We start from the raw sequence: 16702 nt of genomic DNA, 5'->3' as shown, positions 1-16702 counted from the left end.
GTGATTGGTGGACGCGGCACCGCATGGGTGGCTCGTCGCGGCACTGGGTCCCGATGGCTCGTCTCCACCGCGGAGTTGGAGGCGATTTGGCCGCTGCGTCGTCGTCGCTTGTGGGCGGTTTTGTTTATCACCGCCGTGGAGTTGGATCAGACCGGGAGGCGGTTTGGCCGGGGCATCATTGTTGCTCGCGGCTGCGGGCTGCTTTGTTTATCACCGCCGCGGAAGTGGATCGGACAGGGAGGCGGTTTGGCCACGGCGTCGTCGTTGGTTGGGGGTGGCGTTGTTAATCACCGCCGCGGAGGTGGATTAGACGAGGAGGCAGTTTAGCTGGGCCGTCGTTGTCGCTCGTGGGCGGCGTCATCGCTCGCGGCTGTGGGTGCCGTTGTTCATTGCGGAGGTGGATTGGGCGGGGAGGTTGTTTGGCCAGATGCGGTTTGGCAGTAATCCTCATATCATCTAAATATGGCTCGAAAAGATTGGGTAATGCCCTGGTCACTTCACTCATATTTATTTTTTCGTATTGACATTGAAGTGAATAATGATATATGTATTTTTCATTACAATATCTATTTTAGAATCTTTATAGGCATGACACTTGACCTTTAAGAAGGGTTATAACCAATATTGGAGTCATTATTCTTTTGCAAAAAAAGTGCAAACAGTGGAGCAAAAAAAATGGAATGATACAAACACTTCACTTTGTTTGATTGACTTAATAATGTTTATTTAACCAAACCAAATACAAATATCTTATTATTGTTGCTCCCATGCTGACATGATCATTTCAGGTTTTGCACACAGGCTTCCCTGCTGCGAGCTAATATTACGCTAAAAACTAGTCAGTCTTCATCTCAGTGTATTTACTTGCAACTTCCTTGTGTCTAAGATTACATCCTTGTGGTAGTCAAGAGCTGTAGCGTTTTTCATGTTACTTTCATGTAAACACAGTATCTTTTACATTGCACACATCCTTGGCATTGCATAAACATTATCTGCTGAGGGTTTAGAGCCAGACCGGCGAACCAATGTTACGGTAAAAGCAATTCATCCTCGGCCTTTGGCTCATATGTGCGTGCATCCTAGCAGATACAAAGCAACTAAATAACTGACAAGAAGCTTCACTCCGTTCATTCAGCAATGGAAAAACTGCACCCAGGTTCTGAGACCCATGTATCGAGACTACTAAAATGATCAAATTCATTTTTATTTATGGTGCAATCCAGGCCTACTTTCAAGCACGATGTCTAATTACAGTGGATGAGTTTGAGGGAGCATTTTAACATATGCACTTTGCACGAAATCTTACTCACATATGTTGAAAAAAAGCTCTCACATAAACCAATTTGGCCGCAGTCTCGATATCATGATCCAGGTTGTTATGCTTGACTTTTCTCCCTGTTGCGAGTTCGTGGGTGGGCGGTGCTTCCTGCGTGCGCTGCTTCCAAATTGCAATCAGCATGGCTTTTAAGTGCAGGAGAAACAGAGGCCAGATGTGGACGACTGCAGGTCCTACTCATCCCCAGTTAGATGCTTTGTGCTTGCGTCTTCTTGTGTTTTATTGTTGGGATTGTGATTCTCCCTTTTCCTTTTGCTTTTTTTCCTCATCTGTCAGTAGCCTTCTGTTTCCTTGTCTCTTGTTTGGTAAACTTGTGTAGTTTTACTTCTGTTTATTTCTGTCTCTCTTGTGTCATTAGATCAAGTCCATAGAATAACATAACATCATAATATCAACATCACAACTTGCATGCGTTTCTTTTATCTGTGCCTTCCTCATAAACATGAGGTCATTGTTCCAACATGCTCTGGAAATACATAGATTTTACAAAAATGACTTATGATAATAATGCTGTAAATGGTCAATGTTTCAACACCTTGTGCGAACACTTAAACAAGGAAAGTTGAGAAAAAAAACATTTTATCTAGACAATTATGATGTTCAGGTTTTGATATGAGTCTAAAGACTATTAATACTCAGGCAGAACCTCTTATCATATTTGAAAGATGTCATGTATACTACATAATGACGCTGTCTCAGTACAATATCGTTAGCTTAATAGGATAATTACCTCAGTGAACGTGTTCAGATAAGTGGGAAGCACACAGTGTGCGGGAAACAACAACAATGCGCATAAATATACATACATTGAAAATACAAACCAATGAACCCAAATATTAATAAGCTGATTACTGCTATGTAACTAAGTGTAAAACCCACGTGCCGCCTGTTACTATGATTGCAGGCAGTCATTGGCCCGACCCCGTGAATCAGTGACCCCCTAACTGGGGTGGTGCATTTAACATCTGGATGGCCAGTGAGCCAGGGGTTGGGGGGGGGGGCATTCAGGCACGACAGCCTAACACGCATACCAGCCCACCTGTGACCCACCTTCTTCCAGAGATAGGTTATGCGGTGTATTAAAAAATGAAGGGAGACGAGTGTATGCAGTGGATTTAAAATTCAGGAGGACAAGCAGAGTGGAGAGGCAGGGCAGGACCAAGAAAAAACAGGACCTGACGCGTTGGAACTGGGTCCGACACCCACACGCCCCCAAACCCGAATTAGCCTCCCAGGAACCTTTATACATGGATATGTACACAGCTGAGAAAGTACATACAGTAATTGAGACCAGAACCACTCGTGAAAAGTGAAAAACTGCGAAATATTGGACGATGTATGTTTATGTGGGTACCAGAACGTTTAAAATATGCAAAAAGTATTTTACTTTGGACATTTAAGACAAAAGTGGTGTCCAGTTAAACAATAACATCCATCCATTTTCTTAGTTGCTTATCCTCACGAGGGTCACAGGAGTGCTGGAGTCTATCCCAGCTGTCAACAGGCATGAGGCCGGGTACACCCTGAACTGGTTGCTAGCCAATTGCAGGGCATATAGAGACTAACAGTGCACTCACAATCACACATTGGGTGTCTCTTGTCAGGCATTCGCTCAGGAGATCTTGACAGGCTCCGATGCCAGATGGAAGGAAAACTTATAGATGTCACCTTCACATTTCTACGAACTACGACAAGGAGTTAAATGCTGCTGACAGTATCACGGCCAGTACTGACTGGATATTTCAACTTACTATGAGAGATCCTTGTATCAATTTGTCTCCGCAAGAAGTATTCCTCCGGTTCAAAATAAGCACCATGGAGGATTTCGTAGAGGAGATTCCCGAGCTGCCAAACTGTGGTGGGGTTGGCCTTGTACTCCCCACATGCAGCAACTTCTGGAAGAGCAAGTTCAGTGGTTCCTACAAGACATGCAGAGAGGAAAAAAATGATGAGACTCAGCCCGAGAACAACAACAGATGTGAATGAAGAGCAGGAGGTGGACAGTGTACCAAAGACGCTCTTGTGCACCAAGGAGGTCGCAAAGCAGCCGCTTCTGAGATCGATGATCCAGACTTGAGGGACCACGGAGCTGGTTTCAATGAGGACGTTTTCCAGCTTGATGTCACGATGGAAGACATCTGAGGCGTCCATCGTGTCTTCTGCATCCTCAAGCTGCTTAAAGATGTTCTAAGTTGAAGACAAATAGATGAGGTCAAGGACAAAACTTATGCTTACACATTATGAAAAAACATCTTTTTCACAGGTTGTACGCAATTACTGACTGCTCACTCATCTTGTGTGAAATTACACAACCAAGTAAAACTTGTGTGAGTTGACAGTTTCTGAAAATGAGTTGGTTAAATTTGTGTGTCCACTGCTTGCTCCACATGTACGTATCTACACACAGAATAAGTTTAATAGGCCTGCTTATTTATCAAATGCTACCTACACAAATGAAAATAAAAATGATGCTTTTATAAGCAGCCACTTGTCTCTAACAATGGCCAGACTAACCTAAGGAAAATAAAAGGGCCGTTCAAAGGGAATGAGGCCCGTTTAATTTCACCTAGTATTCAGTGAAATCTTATTCAGAAAATTTTGTAATTGAAATACTTGTTTGAAGGTTAACATACTAAAAAAGTTTTATTTCATTTTCATGCCAGCCAGTCGGGAAATGGAAACATGCTCCTTGATTGCTGAAATATTTTGTCTAAAGCATGTCACTAACACATTCTGAAAACAGATTGTGAACACAAATGTAAATGTCTCGCATATAAACACCGTGTGTGCACAATCAACCAAGCATCAATACCTTAGCTTGTGCTTCATCCATTTGGCCATTTCCATGGATGAAGTCAAAGAGCTCCATGCACGGTGCTGGACTCTCCAGCACCAGGACAATCTCTTGGTCCAGACTGTACCAGCCGTAAAGAGAAATAATGCCTTTTCTTCGTCTCATTGATCTCACGATCGTTGCCGTTTATAAAATTACACTTCCGCGCGTGTCTTTGGGATGTGTTTGATGGCCACATGTTGGACACAAATAACAAACGTTTCGTTCTGTGCTGCTGCAACGATGACCTGTGTAGGCTAAAGAGACACAAAACACTTACCATCAAGCCATCCATTTTTCTGATCCCCCCATAGACTTCTCCATTGCCTCCTTTCTGGATCAGTGACAACGTCTTGTACTTTTGCTGGATCTTTTCTTTGGGAACAAAGACAAAGCCACTTTAGTTGAGATTAACATTTCCCATTTAATTTCCCTCATGGGATCAATACAGTGTTTATCCATCTATTAATCTATCCATTCAAAACCGAACTGTTTCTGCTCAGCTACACAGTTCAGGAATTCACAAAAGTAGTGCTATGACTGTCAAAATACCCAAAACACATTCACAATGTTAGTGTACAGTCTCTCATTCGGCCATTCTCACAATGACGAATGGTAGTAACATGTTTTGCAATGAAAGGAAATTTAATGATGTTGATGAGTACTCAGGAATACTGTAACAGAGCCTTGAGCAACAACAAAACAACCCCCCATCTCAAAGCTACATAGCCAGTGCCTCCAGCAGAAGTCTCTGACTGATGAATGGTGACTTCTTCTTTTTCTTTTCCTTTCGGCTTGTCCTGTTAGGGGTCGCAACAGCGTGTCATCTTTTGCCATCTAAGCCCATCTCGTGCATCTTCCTCTCTCACACCCACTGTCCTCATGTCTTCCCTTACAACATCCATCAGCTTTCTCTTTGGTCTTCCTCTCACTCTGTTTGCCTGGCAGCTCCATCCTCTGCACAATTCTACCAATATACTCACTCTCTCACCTCTGAACATGTCCAAACCATCGAAGTCTGCTCTCTCGAACCTTGTCTCCAAAACATCTAACTTTGGCTGCCCCTCTCATGAGCTCATTTCTAATCCTATCCATCCTGCTCACTCAGAGCGAGAACCTCAACATCTTCATTTCTGCCACCTCCAGTTCTGGTTCCTGTTGTCTCTTCAGTGCCACCGTCTCTAATCCATATATCATGGCCTGCCGCACCACTGTTTTATAAACTTTGCCCTTCATCCTAGCAGAGACTCTTCTGTCACATAACACACCAGACACCTTCCACCAGCTGTTCCAGCCTGTTTGGACCTGTTTCTTCACTTCCTTACCACACTCATCATTGTTCTGTATTGTTGACCCCAAGTATTTGAAATCGTCCACCCTCGCTATCTCTTCTCCCTGGAGCTTCACTCTTCCTCTTCCACCCCTCTCATTCACGCATATATATTCTGTTTTACTTTGGCTTATTTTCATTCCTCTCCTATCCAGTGCATGCCTCCATCTTTCTAACTGTTCTTCCACCTGCTCCCTGCGTTCACTACCGATAACAATGTCATCTGCAAACATCATGGTCCAAAGGGATTCAAGTCTAACCTTATCTGTCAGCCTATCCATAACCACAGCAAACAGGATGGGGCTCAGAGCTGATCCTTGATGCACTTCCACCTTAAATTCTTCTGTCACACCCAAGGCACACCTCATCCTTGTTCTGCTGCTGTCATACATGTCCCATACTATTCTAACATATTTCTCTGCCACACCAGACTTGCGCATGCAGTACCACAGTTCCTCTTGTGGTACTCTGTCATAGGCTTTCTCTAGAGCCACAAAGATACAATGTAGCTCCCTCTGACCTTCTCTGTACTTTTCCACTAGCCTCCTCAAGGCAAATAATGCATACTGTTGCACGCAGATACTTACTTCTGTCGAGTCTAGCCTCCACTACTCTTTTCCATAACTTAATTGTGTGGCTTATCAACTTTATTCCTCTATAGTTCCCACAACTCTGCAAATCTATCTCAAATTTACATTAGATTTGAGATTATTTTCATCCGTTATATTATCCACCCTCCAATATCCATTTTTACAGTCAAGTAGTTGCCTCCTTCAAATAAGTAGTCCTCAGTAAATTAACGGCTCAGGGCACAAAATACATTTTCAACAGTTCTGTACTGTAATTGGTTCAGAGCGGATTTTCTGAACTTCCAGGAAGTTGTTTTCACAGCAAGATGTCTGACACTGATCACAGGAGTGTGCTTGTTTGACCTTTTTGACACACGCACACACGCACAAGAGGCAGTCATGCAATCATACGTCAAGGAAAAACAAATAGTTATTTTCTATAAAAAACAAGAGCAGCGTGAACCCACCTGTGTGCTCCTGTGGTCACCGTGCCCCTCTCCAATTGATTTTAATGGAAATGTTCAGGTCTAACAAGCATGTTTTTAGACGTCTCTCCAACAGAGGACATTTTCATCTGACCGAGTGGCTGGGTTGGGAGTCATGGAAACAGACCAAAAAATTCATAAAATAAACATTGAAAGAGTTGAGTGACTCTGAGCAGGGTTACTCTCAATGTTTGAATGCATGTGGAGAAACAAAGCTCTTGTCAATGGAATTTTGCCAAAAAACGTGAGAATGTGGTGTTATAGTTTTCGTGAATTATTTCAGTAGCTTGCGGCCTAGAATCATCAACAACAATATTTGCTTTCTGTTTAAATGGCAATCCAACGTCTACTACATATCATCTGCTCTCTATGCAAATAGACATCCAGCTGCAACTTTTTTTGAAAGGTTGCATCTCTTGTATGTTGTAGGACTTGGCACTCTGCAGTCCAACAAGATGTGAATATTGAACGTGTACATATTTGTACTTGTCTCTGATAAAGACAAAAGGCACTTGTGTTCTTGACAGTTCAGGTGTACTCACTGTTATAACTGCCAGCAACCATAAAAGTACAGGATACAAATGATATGTCTACAAGTCAATATGTCCCACAGCTATGTACATTAGTTACTCTTTGGTAATTATATACCTCTCATGCTGTGCTCTTGAATTTAAGATAGGCTTGGGTCAAAGATCATCTTTATGAGCCTTATTTACAATATGTTCATATCAGCAGGGGCCTTTGTAGTTGACGCGGGGCTTTACAACTACAGATGTGAAAATTATATTTATCATTGTAATATAGTAATCAACACAAGATGTACCTAACCCCAGTGTAGAACTATATGCATTACAGAGTTGAGCATAAAATCTTAACACTTGGCACTGTCATGAGCAAGGCTGGACCACGGCCAAGAAGGATGTGGCCTGGCCACCGCTCTGAGCGGTTTCATCTTTGACACCTGTCGCTGGTCACAACTGATTCACATGAGGCACTAGAATTAGACCATGTATTTAAGTTGGAGTTTTGTCACTGGTTCCTTGAGTATGCTTTACCGCATCCTGGGTTATGCCGCCACTGCACCATTATAGTTCAGTTACGCTTTTGTTATGTTCCAGAGTTATCAGACCTTGTTTCTTGTTTTTTGGACCCTAGCTTCTTGGACTGTGTTGTTGCGCACAATTTTAGTTTAGAATAAAGCCCATTGAATATCATGCTTTTACCTGAGAGTCCTGCATTTGGGTTTGCCCTTGCTCCACTAAATCATGACAGGCACCAACAAAGGTGAAAGATCCTTTTTTTTAAAAAAAAATGTTTTTTTTTGGTTATTCTGCCGTATTCACAGTTTTATTCAGAAGTTAGCATAGACCAGTTCAAAAGCATTTTTTCTAAACCGTCATAGTACATTCACACCTCCACATTTCCATAGAAGATCACATGCAATTTAACTTCCATACATCCATTTATCACCCCAGAAATAAGACTTTCCTTTCCATTCCGTTTTTGGCATATTCTAAAATCCCCTCTTCTTATATCTCTACTGATCTTGTTAAATCGAACATGATAGCTCAGTGTGAGCACAGAGCTCTTTGTAAAACGAATTGAAATGTCAATGAAGTTGCAGCCTTTTTCTTTCGCAACAAGGTACACTCGTCTTTGAGTTCACAAGCAGATATGCGAAGTGCACTCAAAGGTGTCCATCTGATGTCATCAAGGTGCTCCCTGGTGATCGCCAATGATCAACAGAAGATGTTGCCTAAAAAGGTGTATGCCTCACTAATGCGCTCTCCTATGTTGCCCTTATTTTGGTCTTTTTGTTTTTTGTTCCTCTTTGGAGACATGGAGAAGACGACTACGGTGCCACAGAGGGAACCGTGCCGGACTGCGGGTGAAGTTCAGCCTGCAAGAATTTTGAACACTTCCGTCGATTCACCTCACAAATCTACACTCCCAAACCAACAAAATAGACGAGCTTCATCGTAGCTTCCAACTACACTAAGCGGACTGTGACATGTAATTATCAGGAAAAGCAATAGATGGTGGAATATGCTTCTACATCAATGAAAAAGGGTTTACCGATGTCTCAGAGATCAGCACACACTGCAGCCTGGGCTTGGAATAGCATTTTTTATATATATACTGTATATACTGTGGACATACGTATTTAAAACAACATTCTGGACCACTGAAATACCAAGTTGAAGTACTGTAACTGTGGTTCTCCGTGACGCTTTGGACTCGTCTCATCACTGTTTAATTCACTTAATACCAACATACAGGCACACATATAAAGGTGCGAAGCCCGTGGAGGGAAAACAGTGGCGTGGTGGACAAATGAAGCTAAGATGGAACTTCAAAATTGCTCAGACTGCATAGATTGCAAGATCTTTCAAATGTCAACTGGCTCCTTTGATTAATATACAGATACCATTACATCCTACTGTCATGATCCTGCCGCTCCAGCCCGGGCTGTGCTGGTGTCCGCGCAGTTGCGCTGATTGGGAGGTGCACACCTGCGCCTCATGCAGCCTGATTATGCTGTGTATTTATATGACCCCAATGACGACTGGCCGGCGCCAGTTCGTTGAGCTTCATGTCCCGTTCGAGTGCTCTGGTATCCCTGATCGACAACCCGTGTGTACTGACCTTCGCCTGTTCTCCGACCAACCTTGTAATCCTGACTACTTTGATACTTCTGCCTGCTTTGATCGTTCTCCTGTGTACCGACTCCTGCCTGCTCGCTCACCCGCTCTCTTCGCCCGACGTCCCAACTACCGCTGCTGCATCTGACTGCCTGCTCGATCCCCGACCTCGGCACATAATAAACGTTTTTCCCTGAACTACCTTGCATCGTCCGAGTCCTGCATTTGGGTCCTACTCCCGTTCCGATGGGACGTGACACCTACAACATCTCATGTGAAGACGTGCATACCAAGAAAGATGTTCCGCATGTTCAATAACAACAAGCGGTGGTTCACTGCTAAACTTCTCCAACTTCGCCTGGCAAAAGAGGAGACCAATCAGAGTGGGGACAGAACCCTGCACAATCATGCCGGAAAATATCTAACAAAAGAAATCAACATCGCAATGAGAAATTAGGATGAATTTTTTATGCTTTTTGTGTGGCATATTCAATCACATTACTTTTATCTTAACATATTGTCTTGTCAAATAAGCTTTGTCTACTATGATCATGTTTTATAATTTAACATTGTGACTACTGTATGTGTATGTTTGTGTAAACAGAAATATGTGCTGTTTATCCCCAAAATCTAAAGCGCTGCGGATGTTTGTTTTTTTTTCCCCTAAAAGTAATGACCTCGTAAGCAGTGACAATATTTAGGAAGATGAAATACTTAGGAGATGTGCATATTTCATTGCTCTTCATGCAAGACATGAGAAGATTTGTCTGGCATGAATCCTTAATCTGGGGGGCCGAATAATCTGCTTCAGAACCAAATAATTCACATGGTACAGTATGTCTTTTGATTTGGATTAGTTGCACAAAATCCTCTTAGGTCGATAGCTCAGTCGAAGTTCTCACTGACAAGTTCACAAGTCCACATAAGGTTGATTGCATCCACTCTCTCCCTTGGCCATTAACTAAAATCTTTACTCATAATCTTCAAAATCTGTGGTGACAGATTGCATATATAGCTTCAAATGACAACATAAACAGCCTGCGATATTTGGGACTATCTAACCAATGCCAGTGCTATCTTGAGTTCACACCAACAAATTGTCATCATTTCCCCCCAAAACAACAGTTTCAGGGGAGCGTGGAGACCACAGTTCTACGATTTAGGGTTCAGCTCTCCTCTGACGACCTCCGAGTTTGCAAGATCTTTTATTGCTTGGATATTTTCCCTAGGAAGTCCCGCTTCTTTCCATTTTATATTCCATATATACACATCTAATGCAACAAAAGTATTTTCTATTATGCACGTATTTACATTTCATCATGTTTTTTGACCAGTTTATTATTTTGCAAAAGAAAATTGTATGATTGTGTGATTAATTCCAAAATAATCTATGGTTTTAATGTGTTTTTTTTTCAGCCAAAGTTTTTGTAGACACATTTGTTCAAATTTAAGAAAAGTAATCAAAATGTAATCAAATGTACAAAGTATTTAGTTACCTTACTTTGAAACAGGAATCTGTTTTCGGCAGGGTGACTTGTAATTGTAATTGTCTCTGTATGACCGTTGTCAGAGTTTGGTCTGCATTGTCGGCAATAAGTCGGACTGGTTTCCGGTGGGAGTTGGACTCCAAAGGTTGCCCCTTTGTCACCGATTTTGTTCATAACTTTTTTTGGACAGAATTTCTAGACACAGCCAAGGTGTAGAGTGTGTCCGGTCAGGTGGCCTCAGCATCGCTTCTCTGCTCTTTGCAGATGATGTGGTTCTGTTGGCTTCATCGAGCCGTGATCTCCAGCTCTCGCTGGAGGAGTTCACAGCCGAGTGCGAAGCGGCTGGGATGAGAATCAGCACCTGCAAATGGGAGAACGTGGTCCTTAGTCAGAAAAGGGTGACATGCCCTCTCCGGGTCAGGGATGAGATCCTGCCCCAAGTAGAGGGGTTCACGTATCTTGGGGTCTTGTTCACGAGTGAGGGAAGAATGGAGCGGGAGATCAACAGACGAATCGGTGCAGCGTCTGCAGAGATGCGGACTTGATATCAATCTGTTGTGGTAAAGAGGGAGCTAACTCCAAAGGTGAAACTCTCAATTTCCCAGTGGATCTATGTTCCTACCCTCACCTATGGGCACAAGCTGCGGGTCGTGACCGAAAGAACAAGATCCCGGATACAAGTGGCTGAAATGAGTTTACTCCGCAGGGTGTCCGGGCTGTCCCTTCGAGGTAGGGTGAGCAGCTTGGTCATCGGAGAGGCTCAGTGTCGAGCCGCTGATCCTCCACATTGAGAGGAGCCAGATGAGCTGGCTGGGGCATCTGATCCGAATGCCCCCCGGACACTTCCCTGGTGAGGTGTTCCACCATGTCGCACTGGAAAGAGAATCTGGGGACGACCCAGGATGCGCTGGAGAGACTATGTATCTCGGCTGTTTTGGGAACCCCTCGGGATCCCTTCAGAAGAGCTGGAAGAAGTGGCTGGGGAAAGGGAAATCTGGGTATCCCTGCTGAAGCTACGACCCGGAAAAGCGGTAGAAAATGGATGGATGGATGGATGGATGGATGTAATAGTAATTGAAGCCAACTACATTTCCAAATTAACTCCTTAAATTATTGTTGTGAGTTGTTCTCATTCTTTGCTGCTCGCTGGCACTCATGACCAAATGTAAAAATAAAAAAATTACATAATGATAGTAAAACTGAGTCTATGAATTAACTTTTTTCCCACAATAAATGATGAATCGAAAGCCAACAAACTCACCGCATTTCAAGTTAAATGTTAAAACAGTCAGTCTGCTATCTTGAAATTGGATCCATTGCTATTGAATAACTCACCCTAAAACAGGAAGGGGGGAAATAACGGAATCGTTTAAATCCTCGACTCACTATTCTTTATCTTTTATCCTTTAAGGTTCCTTATAATTTAATAAACAGGATTAAAGTCATTGGGTAGAACAGAGCTCAGTCAAGCTCGTTCCACATTTCCTGTTTTAGCCTGCACTTCACATACTGAGTCTTATTAAGCCCTTGCAAGATTACAGGCTCTTAATCTGCGGGAACACATGTTGTGAAGAATAAAAGCAATTTTATTTGGGAAACCAGAGTCCAACTTTAGCAGGAAATGAGCTTTCTCCATAATTTCATCTTTTTACCTGAATAAATGAAAAGTCGTCCCTTTCAGAGGCGAGCTCTCTTTGAGTGCGTTGAGTAATTAACTGTACATTGTCTGCAATTTGATTGTGTGAATTGTGTCTCCATATGTCGCACTAACCCACACAAAAATGTGCAGTCTGCTCCGCAAAAACCCCAGCGATGGTGGAGATTTTAGCCGTCAAGCCGGCTTTGAATTCCTAGGAATGTAAATCCACCTGCTTTGGAGCCGATGTGTTTCCAGACACGAGTATTTACTGCTCCGGCTCTCCCTCCGCCTCCTCTTTCTTTCCAGTGGTCTCACTCCCTGTGCAGATTGCTGGGCGTCGCTTAATGCTTTTTGCACCGAAAGCCTCATAAAGATGACGATAAGCTAACGCTCTAAATCCCTGACTTAGCTCTCTTATCGGCAGCAGCAGGAGAGAAAGGAATGCTTTTATAAAAGATCTGTATATTACTGCACGTGTGTGTTTGTCAATGAGAGCAGGGCCGGCCCGACTCAATTTTATATGGCGACGTCCTATCAGCAATTTACATATGCTTACAAAAGAAGGCGCTTTTTTGGTTTTTACTTCTTGTCATGACCCTGCCGCTGCAGCCCGGGCTGTGCAAGGTGACCGGGCGGTTGCGCTGATTGGGAGGTGCACACCTGCGCCTCATGCAGCCTGATTATGCTGTGTATTTATATGACCCCGATGAGAACTGACCGGCGCCAGTTTGTTGAGCTTCATGTCCCGTTCCAGCGCTCTCATATCCCCGATCGACAACCCGTGTGTACTGACCTTCGCCCGTTCTCTGACCAACCTTGTAAGCCTGACTCCTTTGATACTTCTGCCTGCCTTGATCGTTCTCCTGTGTACCGACTCCTGCCTGCCCGCTCACCTGCTCTCTTCGCCCGACGTCCCAACTACCGCTGCTGCACCGGACTGCCTGCTCGATCCCCGACCTCGGCATATAATAAACGTTTCTCCTTGAACTACCTTGCATCGTTCGAGTCCTGCATTTAGGTCCTACTCTCGTTCCGATGGGATGTGACACTTCATTCTTCAGCTTATATCACAATTAATTTGAAATATAGATCTAAAACAAAATACTTCTCGATTTCTTTCCTGTATCCCAACTGTTTTATACTACCAACTAAATAATGCGAGTGATTTCCTGCAGCAACCCCGTGATGCTGCCAACTTTTCCTCTCTTTCTCCAATTTCTTTTTTTTCTACCCGTGTTCTGGAGAGGTTAGGTTGTTTTGAAATGTTCACATCACTATATTCACACCTCCTCCAGAGAGAGGGAGAAGATAATCATAATCAGCCGGCAGAGAAGGGGGTGAGCAAGACGGAACTTGTTTCGTAATTCTATTTGCAGTTCATTAACTGCGAATCAGCCGACACGGTAAACAGCTGTAGAACATTGGCCTCACAGTTCTGACGATCCGGGTTCAAATCCCGGCCCCGCCTGCGTGGACTTTACACGTTTTCCCTGTGCCTACATGGGTTTTCTCCGGGCACTCTGGTTTACTTCCATGACCCTTGTGAGGATAAGCGGCTCAGAAAATGGATGGATATTAATTGAGAATCACTTAATATTTGAACCCAGCTTAGGGTTTTCCATTTTTCCCCTATTATTGCAAACACACAGCTTTCTCATTGAAAAAGATGGCTTCATCCACCAAAGATTTCATCAGGGGTTTCCACCATGACAAAGCAACGTCGGTAGTTTTTTCTCTCTTCATTTTGGCATTCAGCTGTTTAATGTGAGAGTTCATCAAAGAGTTGCAAAGAAACTAAATGTTCCAAAAATACAAAAATTTGTAAATATAACATCAAGCACCAGCCTTAGGTTAATTTGTTTCAACCTACCCCACAATAAATATAGTCATTGCTGTTGTTAAAATATTAAATTCTTTAAGGATGGGCGGCACGGTGGCTCAGCTGCGGCTATTTATCTCTATGGGCCCTGCGATTGGCTTCCAACGAGTTAAGGGTGCACCCCGCCTCCTGCCCGTTGACAGCTGGGATAGGCTCCAGCACTCCTGTGACCCTTGTGAAGATAAGTGGCTAAGAAAATGGATGGATGGATATTTAAGTATAGCCATGCTCGTATTGTTCTTTAATGTGAAATATGTTACAGAAAATTGGATGAATTCAGATGCTGTCCATTCCACCATGGATTTAATTTATTCATATAAACTGACATCATACATTCAGAAATCCATCCATCCCTTTTCTGATCCACTTATCCTCACAAGGGTCACAGGAGTGTTGGAGCCTATTCCAGCTGTCACCGGGCAGGAGGCGGGGTACACCCTGAACTGGTTGCTAGCCAATCACAAGGCACATAGCATCAAACAACCATTTGCACACCCAAGAGAAATTCAGAGACTCCAATGAATGCATGTTTTTGGGATGTGGGAGGAAACCGGAGTGCCCGGAGAAAACCCACGCTGGTATGGGGAGAACAAGCAGATCCAACACAGGCGGAGCTAGGATTTGAACCCTAGTCTGCAGAACTGTGAGGCCAATGCTGTTGCTCCACCTTTGCTCCACCATGCCGCCCCATTTTAAAATCCATGCAAGCAATTGCAATAGTCGAGAATTAAGTCAATGCAGATGACGCATGTTGCATGCGCAACTCACCCAGAAAAGTAATAATTATCTTGATCTGAAAACGAGCCTCGCCCGTGTGGATGATACAGTAACACTGTACAATGGACAATGAGCGCCATGCAAAAATACGTTGACGAAGCCGCTTTGGGTGAGCTTGCCCTTTATGAGGCTGCCCATGCAAAAATATTAAGGCTTATTTTTCTTTCACAACTTTACAATTATGAGCGGTCCTAAGTCATCCATAAGCTTAAAGCGTTCACACTTGAAATCAAAAAATATTATTGAAGATTCAACATTCATGGAATCAGCAAATATGGAAAGCCATCCAACACAACCATACATGGTATCAGTTTTTTTGTTTTTTTAATCACATCTGATGTGGAGTTAAGCTGTTATCCATTAAATGTTGTGTCATTTTTTTAAGGATTTGAAAGTGAGTTGTAATCCACTGTCCCTCATTATGGGACTGTGGAAGTGTGTTGGCCTCATGGTTAGCATGTCTGCTTCACAGTTCTGATGTTCAAATTGAATCCCAGCTCCGGCCCTCCCATGGGGAGTTTGTATCTCCCTGTGCTTGTGTGGGTACTCCTGCCTCTGCCCCAATTCCGGAAATACACGTTACTGCAGGTTAATTAAAAACACTAAATTCCCCGTCTGTGAGAACCCAACTCTAATGAGCACTACAGAAAATGAATGGATGGTGGAACAATCAATGGTTTGATCAGATGGATCTCAGAGTCATGCAAAAACTAGAGCAATGCTGCATTCAAGAAAACTAGGAAGTAGGAACTATCCAATGAAAATAATCCAATTTGGAGCTCATTAGTTTAAAGTGAAGATAAAATATAACATGGCTGACAACCACTGTATAATAAACTAGTATTAAAATTGTGTTGTGTGTGACGGGGCGTTATTTGCTGCCTCAATCACACTTGAGCTGAGAGGATTATGGTGAACCGTCATCACTAAAAGACTCATGGAGAACATCCTTCCATTTTTCATATGGGTTAAACCCTAAAGCAGCAAACATCGTTTGATTACAGGTTTACACCACTGCAAAATATTGTAAAAGAATCAAAAGTGAATATTATTTTTTTAATTAATGAGTTTCAATTCAATGCAACCATCCATGTTGAACTCGTTACGCTTATTAGTTTAACAGATGAGCTGAAGCTTTTGTCAGTTGATTGTGTTGGACTTTTGACATTCAGTAAAGTGCAGACAAGCAAGCACTCACACTGTGGGCAATTTAGAGTGTTTAGTTAATTTCATATGCAATGTATCTTTACGGGAAGCATAAGCCAGGGGAAACTGAAGCCCAGAAAAACATAGACTGTTGCGTCACGAACGGCAACAAACTTAAAACTTTGCCAAACAAACATGACTGTTCGGTAAAAGAACTCCATACCGGATTGGTCGTGGCCCAACTTAACATCAACAACACTGGTGCTGTTACCCAACAGGACCCCATTGGAAATTCAGTTACTGTGAGTCAAAGATGAAGGAGAGATGGAAAACAGGTTCTTAGCCAGAAGAGAAAGCAAAGCACAGAGCCTAGAACTGAATATGGGGACTTTGAATGTTGGGACCACTAGAGGAAAAGCTTGGGAGTTGTTTGATATGAAAGCAGGTGGAACGGCAGTAAGGCTAGAAGCTTAGGGGCAGAGCTGAATATATTTTACCATGGTGTAGATGAGAAGTGAAATGGAGTTGGTGTTATATAAAAGGAAGAGTTAGCTCAAAACTTCTTGGTGGTGAAAAGAA

The 16702-nt window shown here is 43.0% G+C and overlaps 1 protein-coding gene across 4 annotated transcripts; it reads right to left on the bottom strand.

Annotated features, from left to right (window-relative positions):
* Window positions 1-1007: 1007 nt before the first annotated feature.
* Window positions 1008-12898, bottom strand: LOC133497933 (serine/threonine-protein kinase pim-3-like). Of its 4 annotated transcripts, none has more exons than XM_061814210.1 (5): window positions 12335-12898; window positions 4450-4544; window positions 4149-4342; window positions 3346-3523; window positions 1008-3255 (listed from the first exon to the last, which is right to left on the bottom strand). In XM_061814210.1, exons 3-5 carry the CDS (start codon window positions 4293-4295, stop codon window positions 3035-3037), a joined length of 546 nt encoding a protein of 181 aa, XP_061670194.1. In that variant the 5' UTR covers window positions 4296-4342; window positions 4450-4544; window positions 12335-12898; the 3' UTR covers window positions 1008-3034. The 4 variants fall into 4 exon arrangements, with proteins under 4 accessions (XP_061670194.1, XP_061670196.1, XP_061670193.1 ...); XM_061814212.1 differs by having other exon boundaries at window positions 4149-4251; XM_061814209.1 differs by having other exon boundaries at window positions 4149-4251; window positions 12551-12898.
* Window positions 12899-16702: the final 3804 nt, after the last annotated feature.

The sequence above is a fragment of the Syngnathoides biaculeatus genome, chromosome 3 (assembly GCF_019802595.1).
Source record: "Syngnathoides biaculeatus isolate LvHL_M chromosome 3, ASM1980259v1, whole genome shotgun sequence".
Lineage (NCBI taxonomy): Eukaryota > Metazoa > Chordata > Actinopteri > Syngnathiformes > Syngnathidae > Syngnathoides > Syngnathoides biaculeatus.
Note: the sequence above shows the minus strand (reverse complement) of the source record. Positions and strands in the feature narration are given on the sequence as shown.

Bases quoted from the DNA above. Each gene is read 5' to 3' on its own strand.
- LOC133497933 (XM_061814209.1), bottom strand. From the start codon at position 12,690: ATGAGGCTTTCGGTGCAAAAAGCATTAAGCGACGCCCAGCAATCTGCA. The intron at 4,545-12,550 runs GTGGATTTACAT...TTGTTCCCAAAG, and splicing joins ACACATCGGCTCCAAAGCAG to AAAAGATCCAGCAAAAGTAC. The intron at 3,256-3,345 runs GTACACTGTCCA...CATGTCTTGTAG, and splicing joins GGTGCACAAGAGCGTCTTTG to GAACCACTGAACTTGCTCTT.